The 15,194-nt window shown below is 36.6% G+C and overlaps 5 protein-coding genes across 5 annotated transcripts; 3 read left to right on the forward strand and 2 right to left on the reverse strand. All coding sequences in view use genetic code 12, as the record gives it.

Moving 5' to 3' along the window:
* Positions 1 to 2,044: 2,044 nt before the first annotated feature.
* PVL30_003787 (uncharacterized protein) lies at positions 2,045 to 5,524 on the forward strand (the record flags this gene model as incomplete). The annotated part of the gene is made up of 1 exon (XM_001526355.1): positions 2,045 to 5,524. One exon carries the CDS (start codon positions 2,045 to 2,047, stop codon positions 5,522 to 5,524), a length of 3,480 nt encoding a protein of 1,159 aa, XP_001526405.2.
* Positions 5,525 to 5,975: 451 nt separating this feature from the next.
* PVL30_003788 (uncharacterized protein) lies at positions 5,976 to 7,646 on the forward strand (the record flags this gene model as incomplete). The annotated part of the gene is made up of 1 exon (XM_001526356.1): positions 5,976 to 7,646. The coding sequence occupies one exon, from the start codon at positions 5,976 to 5,978 to the stop codon at positions 7,644 to 7,646; it is 1,671 nt and encodes a 556-aa protein (XP_001526406.2).
* A 1,394-nt stretch (positions 7,647 to 9,040) lies between these two features.
* On the forward strand, positions 9,041 to 9,982 carry PVL30_003789 (uncharacterized protein; the record flags this gene model as incomplete). The annotated part of the gene is made up of 1 exon (XM_001526357.1): positions 9,041 to 9,982. The coding sequence occupies one exon, from the start codon at positions 9,041 to 9,043 to the stop codon at positions 9,980 to 9,982; it is 942 nt and encodes a 313-aa protein (XP_001526407.2).
* A 271-nt stretch (positions 9,983 to 10,253) lies between these two features.
* Positions 10,254 to 11,798, reverse strand: UTP9 (small (ribosomal) subunit (SSU) processosome (contains U3 snoRNA); the record flags this gene model as incomplete). Its single annotated transcript, XM_001526358.1, has 1 exon — positions 10,254 to 11,798. The coding sequence occupies one exon, from the start codon at positions 11,796 to 11,798 to the stop codon at positions 10,254 to 10,256; it is 1,545 nt and encodes a 514-aa protein (XP_001526408.2).
* A 498-nt stretch (positions 11,799 to 12,296) lies between these two features.
* PVL30_003791 (uncharacterized protein) lies at positions 12,297 to 14,780 on the reverse strand (the record flags this gene model as incomplete). Its single annotated transcript, XM_001526359.1, has 1 exon — positions 12,297 to 14,780. One exon carries the CDS (start codon positions 14,778 to 14,780, stop codon positions 12,297 to 12,299), a length of 2,484 nt encoding a protein of 827 aa, XP_001526409.2.
* Positions 14,781 to 15,194: the final 414 nt, after the last annotated feature.

Raw genomic sequence — 15,194 nt, forward strand, 5'->3', positions numbered from 1 at the left:
ATCAACGTTGAAAACAATATTCTGTTACACGGCGTTCATATCCAGAGCATTGTGAGACTCTTTAATCGAGCTTGTATTGTATACGCTCATTCTCTTTTAATGAAAAAAAAATTGTTTATTAATCTTTTTTTTTTGGAAAAAGAAAATGGGCAGATTTGCCTTTTCTCTCCAAATTTCTTAGTCGTATTCTTCTTTATGCCCCCACCACCTATCCCCATACATCTCCAGATTTTAGTGTGGGTGGGGGAGCCGAATCGAAGCAAAATTTTTTTTTTTTTTTCGCTTCGTTTGTCATTTGTTGTTTGTTGTTTGTTGTTTCTAGTTATTTACTTTTGTGTGTTGTTTGCCTTGCAGTTGAGTTTTTCCGAGCAAATACCACTCCCCTCCTTCCCCCCCCCCCCCCCCCCCCCAAAAAAAAAATTTCTTTCTTTTTCTTTTTTAATTGAAATTCCACAAAAAAAGTATCTTTATTCTAATTTTTTTTATTTGTGTGTATTAGGGTAGGGTCAATCAATATTGTGTTATGACAGGCACAAGGCTACACTTACCAAGTGAATAAATATAATGCACTGGTTCATATCTTATAGAAATTGTATTAATAGAATTTGGTGAAATTCACATTAGCTTCTTTGTCAAAGGAAAAAGACTAGAAAAGAACATAGTACAAGCTTCAGTTCAATCTTGCGAATTTAGCCTTGGCTTGTCGTTGCACACACACACACAGCTCTCAACTACAATTTCATGAAACTCACTCTCAAAAAAGGAAAGAACTTTTTTTTGCTCTCGATCCCTCCAAACAAAATTATTATTCTTTTTTTGGCTCTTCCAAACATGATTTCAAAACTTTACAATTCTCGGAAAAATTTATGTTTTGAAAAAATTAGCAGAGATGTGTGATGGTTTAATTTTCTTAGTTTCGCTGTTTACCTTTTGCCCTCCCTCTTTTCAAAAATATTAATTGGTAACCTGACTTCGTTACCGAAATGACAGTGGACAAGGTGGGGGGGGGGGTGAAATATATGTGTGGGAACTAACATGTGCTTTTGCATGTGTGGAAATCATTATGTAGGTAAATTGTATGGTTATTTTTTTTTCGCCATCTCCCCCCCCACTTCTTGCGCCCCCTTTTACACTACTAATGCAATCATGTTGCATTTGCGAGAATTCTTCCGAGAATCAGTCGGATTTATTCTACTACACTTCTTGTCTCTCTCTCTCTCTCTCTCTCTCTCTCTCTCTCGGAGCCCCCACATCAAGACCAATATCTTCGGAAAAACAATTAAGAAGCAAGTGGGTTTGTTGGACGTCACTTTATTTGCTTCTTCTTTTCAAATCATCCAATTCTTTTTATTTTTTATTTTCGAAAGAAAATGTAGATGTTCCTTGGTGTTAGTACTCTTCTCTGTTCTTATATATTCTTTCTACTTGTTTTCTTTCGATTTTCTCATTTTATTTTCTTGTGTTCTGTTAAAATTTTATTTTTTCCTTTTCTTTATCTCAATAAAGTCGTAAGTTTATTTTCCTACGTAAAGTCAATATCTAAAACTATTTACTTTCTTCTTTCTTTCTTCCCTTCTTCCCTTCTTACTTTTGAAGCATGTATAACCTGTTTAGTTTAATTATTTATTTTGGAAGATAGGCCCAAACCCAAAACTAAAAGAAAATTATGCCTCATAATAAAACAATCACGTGACTACCAGGAAAAATGAAAGTAAGTCACCCACGACTTAAAGTTGCAAACAGTGTCGCAAATATTTGCACTCATTTCTTTGACATTACATTTCTAAGACCTTTCAGTGTTCAACTAGTTCTGAATCGAAGGCCATACTGTTATACCATACTGTTGTAACATTGAGAAACACACACACACCCACACATACATACATATACACACACACACTTTCTCTCTCTTTCTTTCCACCATCACCAACACCATCGACTTTATATTTACATTTACCATCACATTCCCAACTTAACCTACTTACCTCGCTACGCACCCACCAGCACCAGCATCAACATCAAAGCTTATCAACCCAAAAAAAAAATGGCGCCAACAGTAGAGGAAGAAGTCTCAGAAGACATTGGATTTAAATTACAAAAGACGGAATATAAACTTTATGATTCATTGAATTTGAGTTCGCTTTCCTATGTCCTAGCAAAACCATTGAATCTATTAGCATTGCACAACAAACTACTAATAATTGCGTCTTCGAATTATAAAACACTTCAGTTTGCTTCATTAGACGACTTTACGAAAATTGACCACGTTGACGGAGATTTTAAAATTACTCAATTGTACTTTACAAACTCATATTTTTATATACTAAATGATGGAAATATTCAGGTGTTAACAACTGAGCAAGTGGAAAAAAAAGACTTTACATTCAAAACACTCGCAGAAGGTAATTTTAAGAGTATTTTACCAATAAATGGATCAAGTGAACATGAATATCTTGCGATAAACAAAAGCAATGACTTGTTTCTTGATAATAAACAACTCGCGTCAAATGTATCTGCTTTCACCTACACAAATGAACCAGTATATTCGACCAAGGACCAGAAATTTGAAATTATGGGCAAGAAAATTGTATTTGGCAATGTCGATAGTAGCGGTAGCGATAATGATAAGAACAATAATAATGATGATGATGATGATGATGATGGTGAGGCTATGAAGGAAGAACTTGCAGACCACGAAGTGGTTTCTCTCACTTCATTAGGTTCAAGCCCAAACTCATCCTCCTCAACCATTCTTATCGCATTTGATCTCAAAGATGCAGAGTTGGATGATCATGATATTCGCACTTTTGTTCTTTATCTACAAGACAATGGCTCACGTTATATTGCTTCAGAAATTGAAATAGTACCAGCTTACAGCTCTGCTCAGCGATCGCCAATATACTACCACGCTTCAATCACCAATTGGTTAGCAAACACAAAGTTTAACATCATCACGTCATCATTATCGACCGATTTGGGTATATTGCAAAATTCAACTGCTCCTTCCTCCTCTTCATCCTCCTCAACGGACTTGATAATTATTACACCATCGGAAGATACTAATCGTGCACAATTCCCCATAGACGATGACACGGGTGATGATATATCTCCCATAGGGATGTGCATTTCATTGAGCGATGTAAATACAAAAGTGGACGATCCTTGTATGGGGGTGGAGGATGTTACTGGGAAATTACCCAGAGTTATTTGTTTGATGGATGATGGATGCTTAATAGAGTGGTGGATCTTTCACAGACATGGGATCATGAATGATGAATTGTCTTTGACCAGGGCATTGAAGGCAAGTGAAGTGAAGGCAAGTGGAGTGAAGGCAAGTGAAGTGAATGGAAACAAAGACAATGTCGAAGGTGGTAAAGTTGAGCAGAAGAACCCATTTCTGTCAAGTGGCAATCCATTTGGATCATCTACATCTGATGCATTTAAGATTCCATCCAACATGACTTCAGCAGTTGATAAAAATAAAGACATTACTGGTGGATCTTTTGGAAACATAGGATTCAACAACACCAGCACAAATACGAGTGCAAACACTACCTCAAATACTGCTTCAAATACCAATACCAATGCCAATACCAATACCAAAATTGAGCAACCAACGTCAGGAGCATTTGGCTCTACCGGGTTTGGTCAAGCAGGATCTGGTAGCGGATTTGGTCAAACAGGATTTGGTCAAGCGAGTTTCGGAAAGAAACAAACACAAACACAAACTGCAAACAAGACAACACTGACTATTAAAACGAGCTTTTCCAAATATAGTAACCAATCGACAAATGGATTTGGGAGCGTTAAACAAGGTGAATCGATATTTAGTGATAGCAACAATGATGATAGATTAGGACCAGACAGTTCAACATTGTCATCACCATTTGGAAAAATAAAGTCGTCAACATCATCACCATTTGGCAATGTAAAGTCGTCAACATCATCACCATTTGGCAATGTAAAACCGTCAACATCATCACCATTTGGCAATGTAAAGCCGTCAACATCATCACCATTTGGCAGCTTGGGAGATGCAAAAAAGAATGAACCATCGCCATTTGCCAGTCTAAAAGAAAACGTAGACAACTCAAAGTCATCATCACCAGGATCGACTGATTTTAATTTTGGAAATAATGAATCACCTTTTGATTACAACAAGAATCCTCAACTAGGGGCTGATAAACAAAAGGATTCTGAAGTGCAATCAGAACCATCACAAAATGTAACAAGAGATACATCATTTGCAGAATCTGTTGAATCCTTGAATAATGGTTTCTCGTCAACTGGTTTTGGTACAGAAGAGGAGGAGGACGAGGAAGAATTCGATGAAGACGAGGACGAAGAGGAAGAAGAATACAGTAGAGACGATGACGAAGAAAATGATGAAGAAGAAGAAGAAGAAGAAGAAGAAGAAGAAGAAGAAGAAGAAGAAGAAGAAGAAGAAGAAGAAGAAGAAGAAGAAGATAAAAAGACTCCTCATTTCGGTCCCACTACAACGTCCAGTACATCGCCATCTGGCTTTGGTTCAAGTATGGCAGATGAATTGTCTTCTCTTGCAGTACTGGAAAAGATTAAGAGTGAAGATAAAAAGTCACAAACAAATTTACAAGAGTCAAAAGCTTATAAAACGGAGACTAAGGATAAAGAGGAAATAAAAGAATCAACACCAAAAGCGGAGGCAGGATTGGAAGCAGACCCGGAGGTAGACTCTCCAATTGGACCTGTTGATCCCGTCGAATTTTCTGTTTTTGATGGTTTTGTAAATGCTCAGGCTGGTACCGGAAACCCTATTGCTGACAAAATCAGAGATATAGTTGCTGAGACACAAGGTCAACTGCAAGTGCTCAACACTAACATTCAGCTGGTGGCAAATTTTATTGATGCTCACGAACAACCAGGTAAGGATGGTTATAGAGTATCGGAGGTGGAAAGTCTTGATTGTAACCAGTACAACTACACAAAAGAGATCCAGTACCTCAAACAACAAATCAGTAAAGTAGACGAATTGATCAAGACTATTCAGGACTCAGAGCATAATAAAATCAAACTCGATCGCATGTACGATCAGTTATCAATTTTGGAAAGAGGTGTACTGCAGAACCTGAAACTTTTGAAGAATCGGCCACTTGACGTCAAAGACGAGCAAATGCAATTGAAATTGAGAGCAAAATTGAAAAATGTTAAAGATTTGGAAGATAAGCTTTTGCAAGTGTTGATGCCGATCAAGGCTAAAAATTCATTGAATGCAACTACTGTCGCAAACATTGAGAAGGTGTTGTATCAGCTTCACGACCAAGTGTTGGAGAAAAAGAACTCAGTGGATGATTTGATTGATCAGATTCAAGAACTAAAAGTTGGAAACGGTGCGGGGTCTGGAGTTGTTACCAGATTTGTAGGAGGCGAAGGTGAAGAAGCGCAACTGGATGTGTCGTTGCTGATGCTGGTGAATAGAGGAAAATTGGAATTGAGAAGGAGATTGAGACAGTTGAATTCATCTAGTATGAAGCAGATAGCATTCTAGGGGAATCTATTAGTATAAACTATATATATATATATATATATGTATATATGTATATTATATGAAGCATGTAATACTTTTGTAAATTGAGATATTTATTCATTTTTTGAATTTTTTATTCTTTTTTTCTACTAAATAAAAGTGAGACAACGGCTATTTTCTAATACTACGCGCAGTACAGAAATTTACTTTTCTCATAGGTAAACAAATGTGTACATGTATAACATGTTTGTTTACACGAATTAATGAGAAGCATCAGAGTGAGGTTTCATAAGTTGATCCCACCCGCTTGAAAAATTACTTAGTACTCCTACACATGTACACATATACACATATACACATATACACATATACACATATACAAACATTCATACTTATATATATCTATATATATATATATATATATATATAGCCTCGCAATTTTCACATAAACAGTAGCCTTCATTTCATCATTATGAATGACATTATAGGTTTGAGGGTTAATGTTCCTGGAGCAACAGGACACGCCGTCTTGCGATATGTGGGGATCATTCACGGCAAGAACGGAGTGTTTGCAGGATTGGAGCTTCAGGGAACGTTAGCAGCCACTAGAGGTAAGAATTCGGGCGCAGTTGAAAATGTTCAATATTTTGACGTGGAGATCCCCAAGAGTGGATTATTCATCCCATATGAACGGTTAAGAAGCGTTAATCCTAAACTACCAGACCTGAAAACATACTTGTCCCATTTTGGCGATACCATTATTATCAACGAAACCTTGAGTAGGCCGGCTAGTGCTGCAGGGATAGAAGCTAGAACACCCACCTCAAGAACTTCCTCTGTGGGGAATGCATTGCCCATAGGATCATTTGCTGCTTCTTATCCATCTGCAAATAATGCAGGTGAAGCAACAGAAGCGCCTATATATGGTATAAATACCGGCAATGCAAGTGACACAATGCATACAACGACAGAGTATACTACTACAATGGTATTACCAGCACCAGCAACAACAGTAGCACCAGCAGCACCACCACCAGCAGCACCACAAACTATAGCACGAACACCGGTTGCAACAACAGATACTCGGTCAATATCTAATAATACTCCGCTATTGAAAAATAGTGTTCGTTCACCGTTAAGTCCTATATCTCACACAGGAGGATATTTGAATGCAAGAATGGGTGCCATGAGCGAAAATATATATAAGGAAATGAATTCAAACGTTGTAGACGTGTCGCAATATGAAACCGAAATCAAAGAGTTGCGGAAGCTATTAAAGGAAAAAGATAGAAGACTTGAAGGTTTTGCCAGGCAGAGAGAAGAATGGCATAATGCAATGGATGACTTGATGGCAGTTCAACAAGACGGTATGCAAGTATTCGAAGATCGTATTCACGAATTGGAGAATGTGAATGCTAAGCAAGCAAAGGAACTTACGCGGTTGAAAGAGGAGCTCAGAATCTCGAAAGAAAGTATGAAACAATTGGAGGATGAACTCGAACATTTAAGGAGTAAAGGAACAGAGAAGAAGGAAATAGGTAAACTGCGAAACCTTGATGGGGCCAAAACAGAACTGAATGAAGACAAACACAAACAGTTGGCAATGGGCGATAGTCAGATTCGCGAGATTGAGAAATTGAAACGGGAGCTTGAAGAATCGAGATTTAAAATTGGGGAGTTGGAAAATGACAAAAATAAACAAAGTCATGAAGATCATATGGATTCCATATTAGCCGAAGATATCCAAAATGTAGATTTACTAGGTAGTTTAAAAACAAACAGCGGAGAAATCTCACAATCACCGTCAGATTCAAAACTGCATCCAAATGTACATCCAAAACAAGAACTACAAAATCCTCATAGAGATGCTGTTGAATCTACTAAACGTTCAACGGAGACAGTACTTATGGAGAACACTGCAAACTCTTCATCATCAGTCTCAGGAAACTATGTTGCTTCAACATCGAGTGATTTAATACAAGGATCAACTCATCCAACACATGCCAATTTCACTACGGATTTGCCAATTTATAAAGCACCAAAACCAATTGATCCTGCTGAAGGTAGGAATGACTGGTGTGGTCTTTGCGAAAGAGACGGCCATAGTAGCATTGACTGTCCTTTTGAGAACGATATATTTTGAAAAAACAGAATTGTCTATAAACATAATTTTTTTCGTTTTCGTTTTCGTTTTCGTTTTTTTTCCTTTAAAAAGTGAAACTCATTTCGAATAATATGAAAAATGGATGACTTATTGAGCTCCCTATCTGTTTATTAATCCGTCCATATACGTGATTGTCGATCTTCTTGATTATAAAGTTCTTGCATGGTTTGAGTCGCAACTTTTAAATCTAATTACATCGATGTAAATCCAGGGTATAGCTATGTTATTAAGCTTTAGCAAAAACACCTCCATCTTCTACAAAATGATTATTCTCCTCCACCATTTGTACTATGTTAATGATTAATTAAGTTGGATTATTTCTTTCTTTGTTCTTTTTCTTTTTCAAATTCCATGTCATACCAAACAGTCTTGATTTTTATAAAGTATAAATCCATTCGTCTTACTTTGTTGTTTGGCTATTGATCCTTTCTCAAGTTGGCAATAAGCCACTGTACTCGTTAATCTCTAAATAAAGAATTTGACTATAAGTAGGAAGTAAATGGATTTAGAGTATCTTTATCCAAAAAAAAGTAAAGATAATTTGAAAAAAAATAATCATGCATAGAAAGAAAAGAGTACAGAAATTCGAGAATCAAAGTGAGAAACTTTTAAATAAAGTACTTATCAATTTTCGCTAAATATCCTCTGGAAACTAATATACATATTCTCTTTTGATTTTGCCATTAGCAATAAATTAATTTTACCGTTTCATGAAAGTTCTACTCAGAAATTGAGGAACTGTGTTTGGGTCCTCAAACTGGCTCTTTATGGAGAGGAATGTTTCGAAAAGACTAAAAACAACAAATAATAAGCTTGCACCTTGAAACGTAGAAGAATAATAAGGAGCAGGAAGAATGAAACAAAGGCTCACGTCCCCTAAATACCCCCTAATTTTGATGTCGCTTTTTTTCTATTTAGTTTATATTTTTTATTTTTTATTTTTTTATTTTTTTATTTTTTCATGTGAAAGTTAAGGACCCCCTGTCGTATGCTTTACTTTGACCCCTCTCTCTCTTCTTTATAATTTTAACTTTTCTCCCTTAATCCCACATTCACCTCCCCTTACTATACATCTTTCCCCACCATAATTCTCGAATTCAAAATTTCAACAAAATATGTTCAAATCGTATATTATGTGAATCTTTTCATTATAAAAATAGTCTCCTTAATCCAATCCACACTACTGCTAAAGAAAAGTGAATTTTCCACCACCACCACCACCTCCTCCTTTTTCTCCACTACACCCCCCCTACTTTATGAACCAGAATATTCTGTTGACTATATTCCAATTAGAAACTGTTCACATCAATATTTTATCATATTACTAAACTTTCTGCCAGTTATCACATTCACCAGCTTATCCCCCCACCCCAATGTCACTTGAGCAACAAGAAATTAAACTTCACAATGGGAAACGTGTATTCACAACATTGAGCAATCTTTCACAAACAGCAATTGTGGGTCAGAAATTTAACCGTGTGATTTTTCTTTTTCATGGGTTCCCCGATGTCAATACTACATTCAATAAAATCTGGCCCCTTTTGATTGACCACTACAACTCCCTCAATGAACCTGTTTTGATATTAGCTCCAAAGCTTAGGGGATACGAAAAGTCTAGCATTGGCCCTGAAGGAGAATACATGTTGCCTTACTTGGCTGATGATGTGAAAGCATGGATCCATGAAGTTAATCCAGAGCTCAACAAACCTGTAAACATAGTTGGCCATGACTGGGGTGCAATTCTAGGCTTCAAGTTTGCCAACATGTATCCTGACCTTGTGACTTCGATGGTTTGTATGGCAATTCCATATTTGGCAAATGTCAATCCATTGGAGTTGGTATGGTATGCACCAGAACAATTGTACTTGTCAACATATTTCTTCACCATGCAATATGCCTATTTCTACAAGGACAAGTTGACCCAAGATAATGAATATTTGACCAAATTGTGGCAATATTGGTCACCCGGTTACAAAGCAACTCAAGCAGAGATTAACGAGATACGTGAGGCTTTTGCTAAAGATGGCGTTGTTGATGCAGTTACAGCCTATTACCGCCACCTCTTTCGACCATTTTCCCTCAAAAAATCGAGATGGCCAGTCGACTTCACAAAAGTGCCTACTTTGGTACTAATGGGCGAAGATGATGGATGTATGTCTAAAAGACTCGCTTACTTGGAAGAAAGAAAATTAAAACAATATGGTGAAAAAGCTAAAGTCAAGTTGTTACCACAAGCTGGTCACTTTTTGCAAAGAGAACAACCTAAAATCGTTGCTGATCTGGTTGTTGAATTTCTAGACCAATGGAGCAAATAAACAGAAGGAAAGAGATACAGAGAGAGAGAGAGAGAAAAAAAAAATTATCAGATAAATAACAAGTCAAGTGTTATTAATTTGATGGATAGTTGCCTTTTGTTTTTGTTTTTGTTTTTCCTTTTTCCTTTTTCCTTTTTCCTTTTTCTTTTTTCTTTTTCTTTTTTTGGGTTGATATTTTTTATTATTATTCTCTTTACTTTTATTCATCCTTATTTGATAAACAATGTATGTAATATATATATATATATTTGTCCATTATCCTTGCTCAAATTTAAGCTGAAATATCATTCACTTCTCCGTTGGCGTACATCATACTCTCATCTTCAACAGTGGTTGTTATATCGATATCCTGGAGTGGAGCACTAGATCTGAGCTCAGATTGTAATTTTAATAATTGAAGTTTACCCTTGATAGCATATAAATGTGGCATCACCTTGAGTCCAGCTTTGAGCTGTGTCTGTATATTCTTAACTGAAATATTTGGATTGCGTGCAAATGAACCACCATGCACCAACAAAACCCATTTGAGCCAGAGACTTAATGTAAAATTGCTAGTCACGTTCTCTTCCATCACAGTGCTGATAACAGAAAACAATTTTTCACTTTGCTCAACTGACAAAACTGTCACCACATCTCTAATATCGTCGCTTTCAGAAGCTGAAGAACAAACTAGTAAAATGTTCTCGGCATCCGGTATTTCTTCACCCAAACTTTTCGTCAAGCTACTGATGAGAGACTCCTTGTCCAAAGGATTCACATTATTTTGGCTTGGTAAATCAATCAAGGTGTTTGTAACGTTTTTTGTACGTATTACAGATGCTCCACTCCCATTCTCTGCATTGATTTGTGACTGATCAATTGAAAATGCACCAGCATGAAAGTCCTCATTATCGTCATTCCAAATAAACAAAGGAGTGCTGTTGATTGCAAACACATTGGTAATGTATTTGTTTGTATGGATTGTGTTGAAATGTTTCCCAGAACTAGTGAAAATGTCAAGTGCAGATTCCCCTGCGGTCACTAAATAAGATTCATCATCAAGTTGCAAGCTGCCCACATATCTATTTATACTCCTTTTATCGTTTTCGTTTGCAACAAGTTCCCGAGTGTCGCCTGTTTTGGTATCGAAAATAAAAGTCGATTTACCATCGCTTAAAATACACATATCCTGCAAAAAGTTTTCTACTTTTGTAAATTCCACAGGACAAGTAAATGTTTTGCTTTTAGCAAACTTGTTCTTTGTAATTGAACCAATATCGATCTGCTTACCATCACCAACATATACTTTTCCATCGACTATGGCCAAGCTATCGAATCCCGACACTTTGATTTTAGTAGACTTTCCAGTAACGGCATTGATCTGGTAAAGATCTCGCAGCTTGTTCACCCCGTATATGTTTTCTTCCTCGTATGCTACTACTTTATTTAGCTGAAACTCTTGAGCTGATGTTATAGTGTTGATGATGGAGTTTGACAACCATGAGATGACCTGTACCTCGCCAGACTCTAAAATCGCAGCCAAGAGATACTCATCGGCATCAGTGCCACCAGTATTTTTTTGCTGCGTTCCATTCACAGCACGCTTTTTTGAAACTTTGCTACTAGAAGTTGTGCTTTTGGATCGAAACTGGATATCCATAATTGTCCCATCAATAAAGATGGATCCTGCGAGTGTGCACTCTGCATTAGATGAGGAGGAGGTGGAGGACGAAGATGGGGACGAGGCAGTAATTTCGTAAAATTGAATTTCATCTTTATCATTTCTGTGAACGACTTTAGCTATTCGATTTTGGAAAATACAATATGTGAATGTCATCTGGATGTGTTTCGACAAGGAGGCAGATTATAATGATTATGAAAAGTTGAGATGTATAATGGAGTAGAATTTTGCGGTGTATAAATTTAAAAAAAAGGTTTGATATAACAATGTTTTTTTTTCTGTTTTTTTTCTCTTTTTCTCTCTTTCTCTCTTTCTCTACACTATATATATATTTTTTTATATATAAATTCACATATATACATGTATACACATTTTTTTTTTGCTGCGTAAAGAAAGTTGAGATGAGCGAGAATGAGATGTCTCTTCGATGTCTACACTTTGGAAATATGCGCTAAAAAAAGGTTCCGATAATGGTGGTATAGATACAAATACAAACTAGAAGGATCTTCTAGAAAGGAAGTTTTTTTTTTTAAAAAAATATGTAGAAGGTATATTTATCATGTTTCTTTAGCAGCACTTTTTCTTTTTCTTTTTCTTTTTCTTTATGTCTCAATGTTCCAAGGCGATTTTCATATACGTACTTTTGTAAACTACTTACAAACCTTGAAGTTCAATCATTTGCTGTACTTGACTACGGCAAAGGTCTTTCAAGTCTACCACGTCAGCCTTTAACTCTTCAACTTGTTCGGATTTCTCACCAATGAGTTCCAACATAGTTTGCTCCTTTATACTTTTTTCCTGTATAGTCTTTTCTAGCTCTGCAATCTTCTCTTTCAACTCATTAACTTCATCATTCAACTTGATCGATTCCAATAATTCTTGCTCTCTCTGTTCCTTTTCGTCTAGCAATTTTGTACACTCATCTTTCAAAGTATGCAACTCAATCTCCAATCTTCTGATATTGGAACTCATCTTATTGACCAACTGTAAATTATTGTTGGTTGTTTGTGTTGATGGAATGCCAAAACTGTGGGTACTTTCACTTGTACCACCCACATTTGTTCCTCCTGCCCCTCCCACAATACCTCCACCAACAATACTGTGAGATATACCTGGTGTACCAGGCCCACCACCGAAATGACTTGGTGTCAAATATGAATATTGCTCGCGATCATACAAATCATCGTTCATCTCGGTGAATGAAGTCAGAGATACATTATGACTGTTGTTCATAAACACACTATACTCTCTGTTCAATGCTGGTGTCGTAGAAGATTCTCCTAGTCGAATGTCGTTCCAGCTCAAATTGGAGCTCATGGAATTGTCTCGATTAATCTTCGAATCAAATTTGAGAGGTTCGGGTCGTTTCAGCTCTTTTGCTCTTTCTACTTGCTCATTGAGTGTTTGAATTTTAGCGTTAAGATTTGCACGCTCTTGATCATAAACGGATTTCATCTTTTCTGTTTTTTCAACAAGGTCTTGCAAATCGCTATCTTTAATTTTCAACGAAAGCTCCAATTCATTAATGCGTGAAATATGTGCTTGTGATTTTTCATGGGAACTGGAGATTTCTCTAGCTTGTGATTGAATGGTTTGGTTTGCCTTCATGATATCTGAAGATAATTTGGCTTTTGTTTTCTTTGCAGATTCAAGTAAGGCCTTTAACGATTCAGCTTTTTGTAATAAATTTGATTCCATTGTTTTCCAATTCTCTTGCGAAGACAAATATTGTTTTTGTAATAAATGATGAGCGTCAGATAAGGTTTTGAAATCCACAAAGTCCACTTTTTCCTCTTCACTTCCTTTTGTTTCGCGATTGGATTCATGCTTTACTTCTCGATCTAGTCTTAACCGTTCAATTTTCTCTTCAAGTCTGTTTATTTCCTCTGAGTAATTCTTTTTCACTTTCAATGCTTCTTGTTTCATTTCATGTATTTGCTCCTCTTTTGCTGCGAGATCAAGTTCACTTTGCTTTTTGGTCATTTCGTGTTCGATTTTCAAATTGCCCAATTCTTTAGCCAATTCTTGCTTTGATAAACTCGTTTCTTCATGAACCAGGAGCAAGTCTTTGTATTTATTTTCTGAGGATTTCATCACTTCATTTTCGTCTTTCAACTTACGCAAATCTTCAATCGTTTCTGTATATTTAGTAATCATTTGCTCAATACTCTTTAACTTGTGAGTCTTTAAAAAGTCTTGTAATTCTTCCAGTTTTACAAGCGACTCGTCGTGACGTTTAGCAAACTCGCCCATATCCTCTTCTAGCATCTGGTTTGTTGCTTTTAATTTTTTGATTGTCTCATTGAGTTTGAGTTCCTTGTGCGAAAGTGCCTCGCCTTCTTTCATCAATTGCTGAATAGTTTCATCCTTTTGAGCTATTGTTGTCAAAAGTTCGTTTCTTTCTCTCTTTGGTTGCTTTGACTTTTTCAATGCATTGACTTCATCCAAGAGTCTCTTATTTTCGAGTTTCAATTTTTCCAATTCATCCTTGTGCAGACCCAAATCAATGGTTTCTTCAGGCTTGGTTATCTCATGTTTGGTATCTAAAGGAATTGATACGTTCGATAAGTGTTCTGGTGAAAGAACACCTAAATCGTCAACACTAGTATTTCGTGATGATAATTCAGAGCCTGATAATGTCTCACTTCCATTGGACAAAGTTTTTCCACTACTAGCAAGTGTCTTTTTCTTCCCCTTTGCAGCTAATGCTAGTCTTTCTTGTAAAGTCAAGCGTTTTTTAGATCGTGCTTCTTTGTTGGTCTTGTCATTATGTTCTGGAGTTTCCAGTTGTTTCTGTTCTTGTTCTCCCTTGTGTTGCTCGCGTTCATTTTCCTGTGCCTCGAGACTAGGTGCAATTGTTGGTGTTGGCTTGGCAGCATCGGCATTTGCTAGTGTTTCATTTGAATCGTGTTGTTTCCCAATTGCTTCTTTCAGCAGTGAATGTTGTTGTACATCTATGGCCTGTAGTGGTGTAGTTTTTAGTTGTGTTGTTTCTTCTTCTTCTTCTTCTTCTTCTTCTTTTTCTTCTTGTGGTTGTTCAACATCTAAACTTTGTCGATTCAGCCGTTCCTCGTTGTCATGCTGCCGCTTTTCATGTTCGAGCAATTCACTAGATACTTTTGTCTTTTCATCAGTCATTGCTTACCAGGTAAGTGTCAGAGCTTGTAGATTACTTTTCACAAAGAGTGTAAACTGGTTTTATTTTTTAAGTTTTGTAACAGCAAAAGTTTTTTCGAGACCAAAGTGAATCAGGAACAAGAGATAATGTAATCAGTCTGCACAAAAGCGAGTTCTCCTTTGATTTCTCTTTTGATCTTTTTTTGATTTTTTTTCTCTTTTCTTCGCATGATTTTGTTGGTGGTGGAGCGAGAAAGGTGGTAGGAAAACCAAAATAGGTGGGAGACGGAGAGCGCAAAAAAAAAGTGGTACGAGGCAAAGTAGTCGTGCTATACATTGTTGAGGGCAAAAAAGGTACCTTACTTACATATCCTCATTTTGGAAGCACAAGCTCACAATAGGTTGAAAACTTGAATTGAATGGTTAATCCAAATT

This window comes from Lodderomyces elongisporus, chromosome 4, assembly GCF_030384665.1.
Source record: "Lodderomyces elongisporus chromosome 4, complete sequence".
Taxonomy (NCBI): Eukaryota; Fungi; Ascomycota; class Pichiomycetes; order Serinales; family Debaryomycetaceae; genus Lodderomyces; species Lodderomyces elongisporus.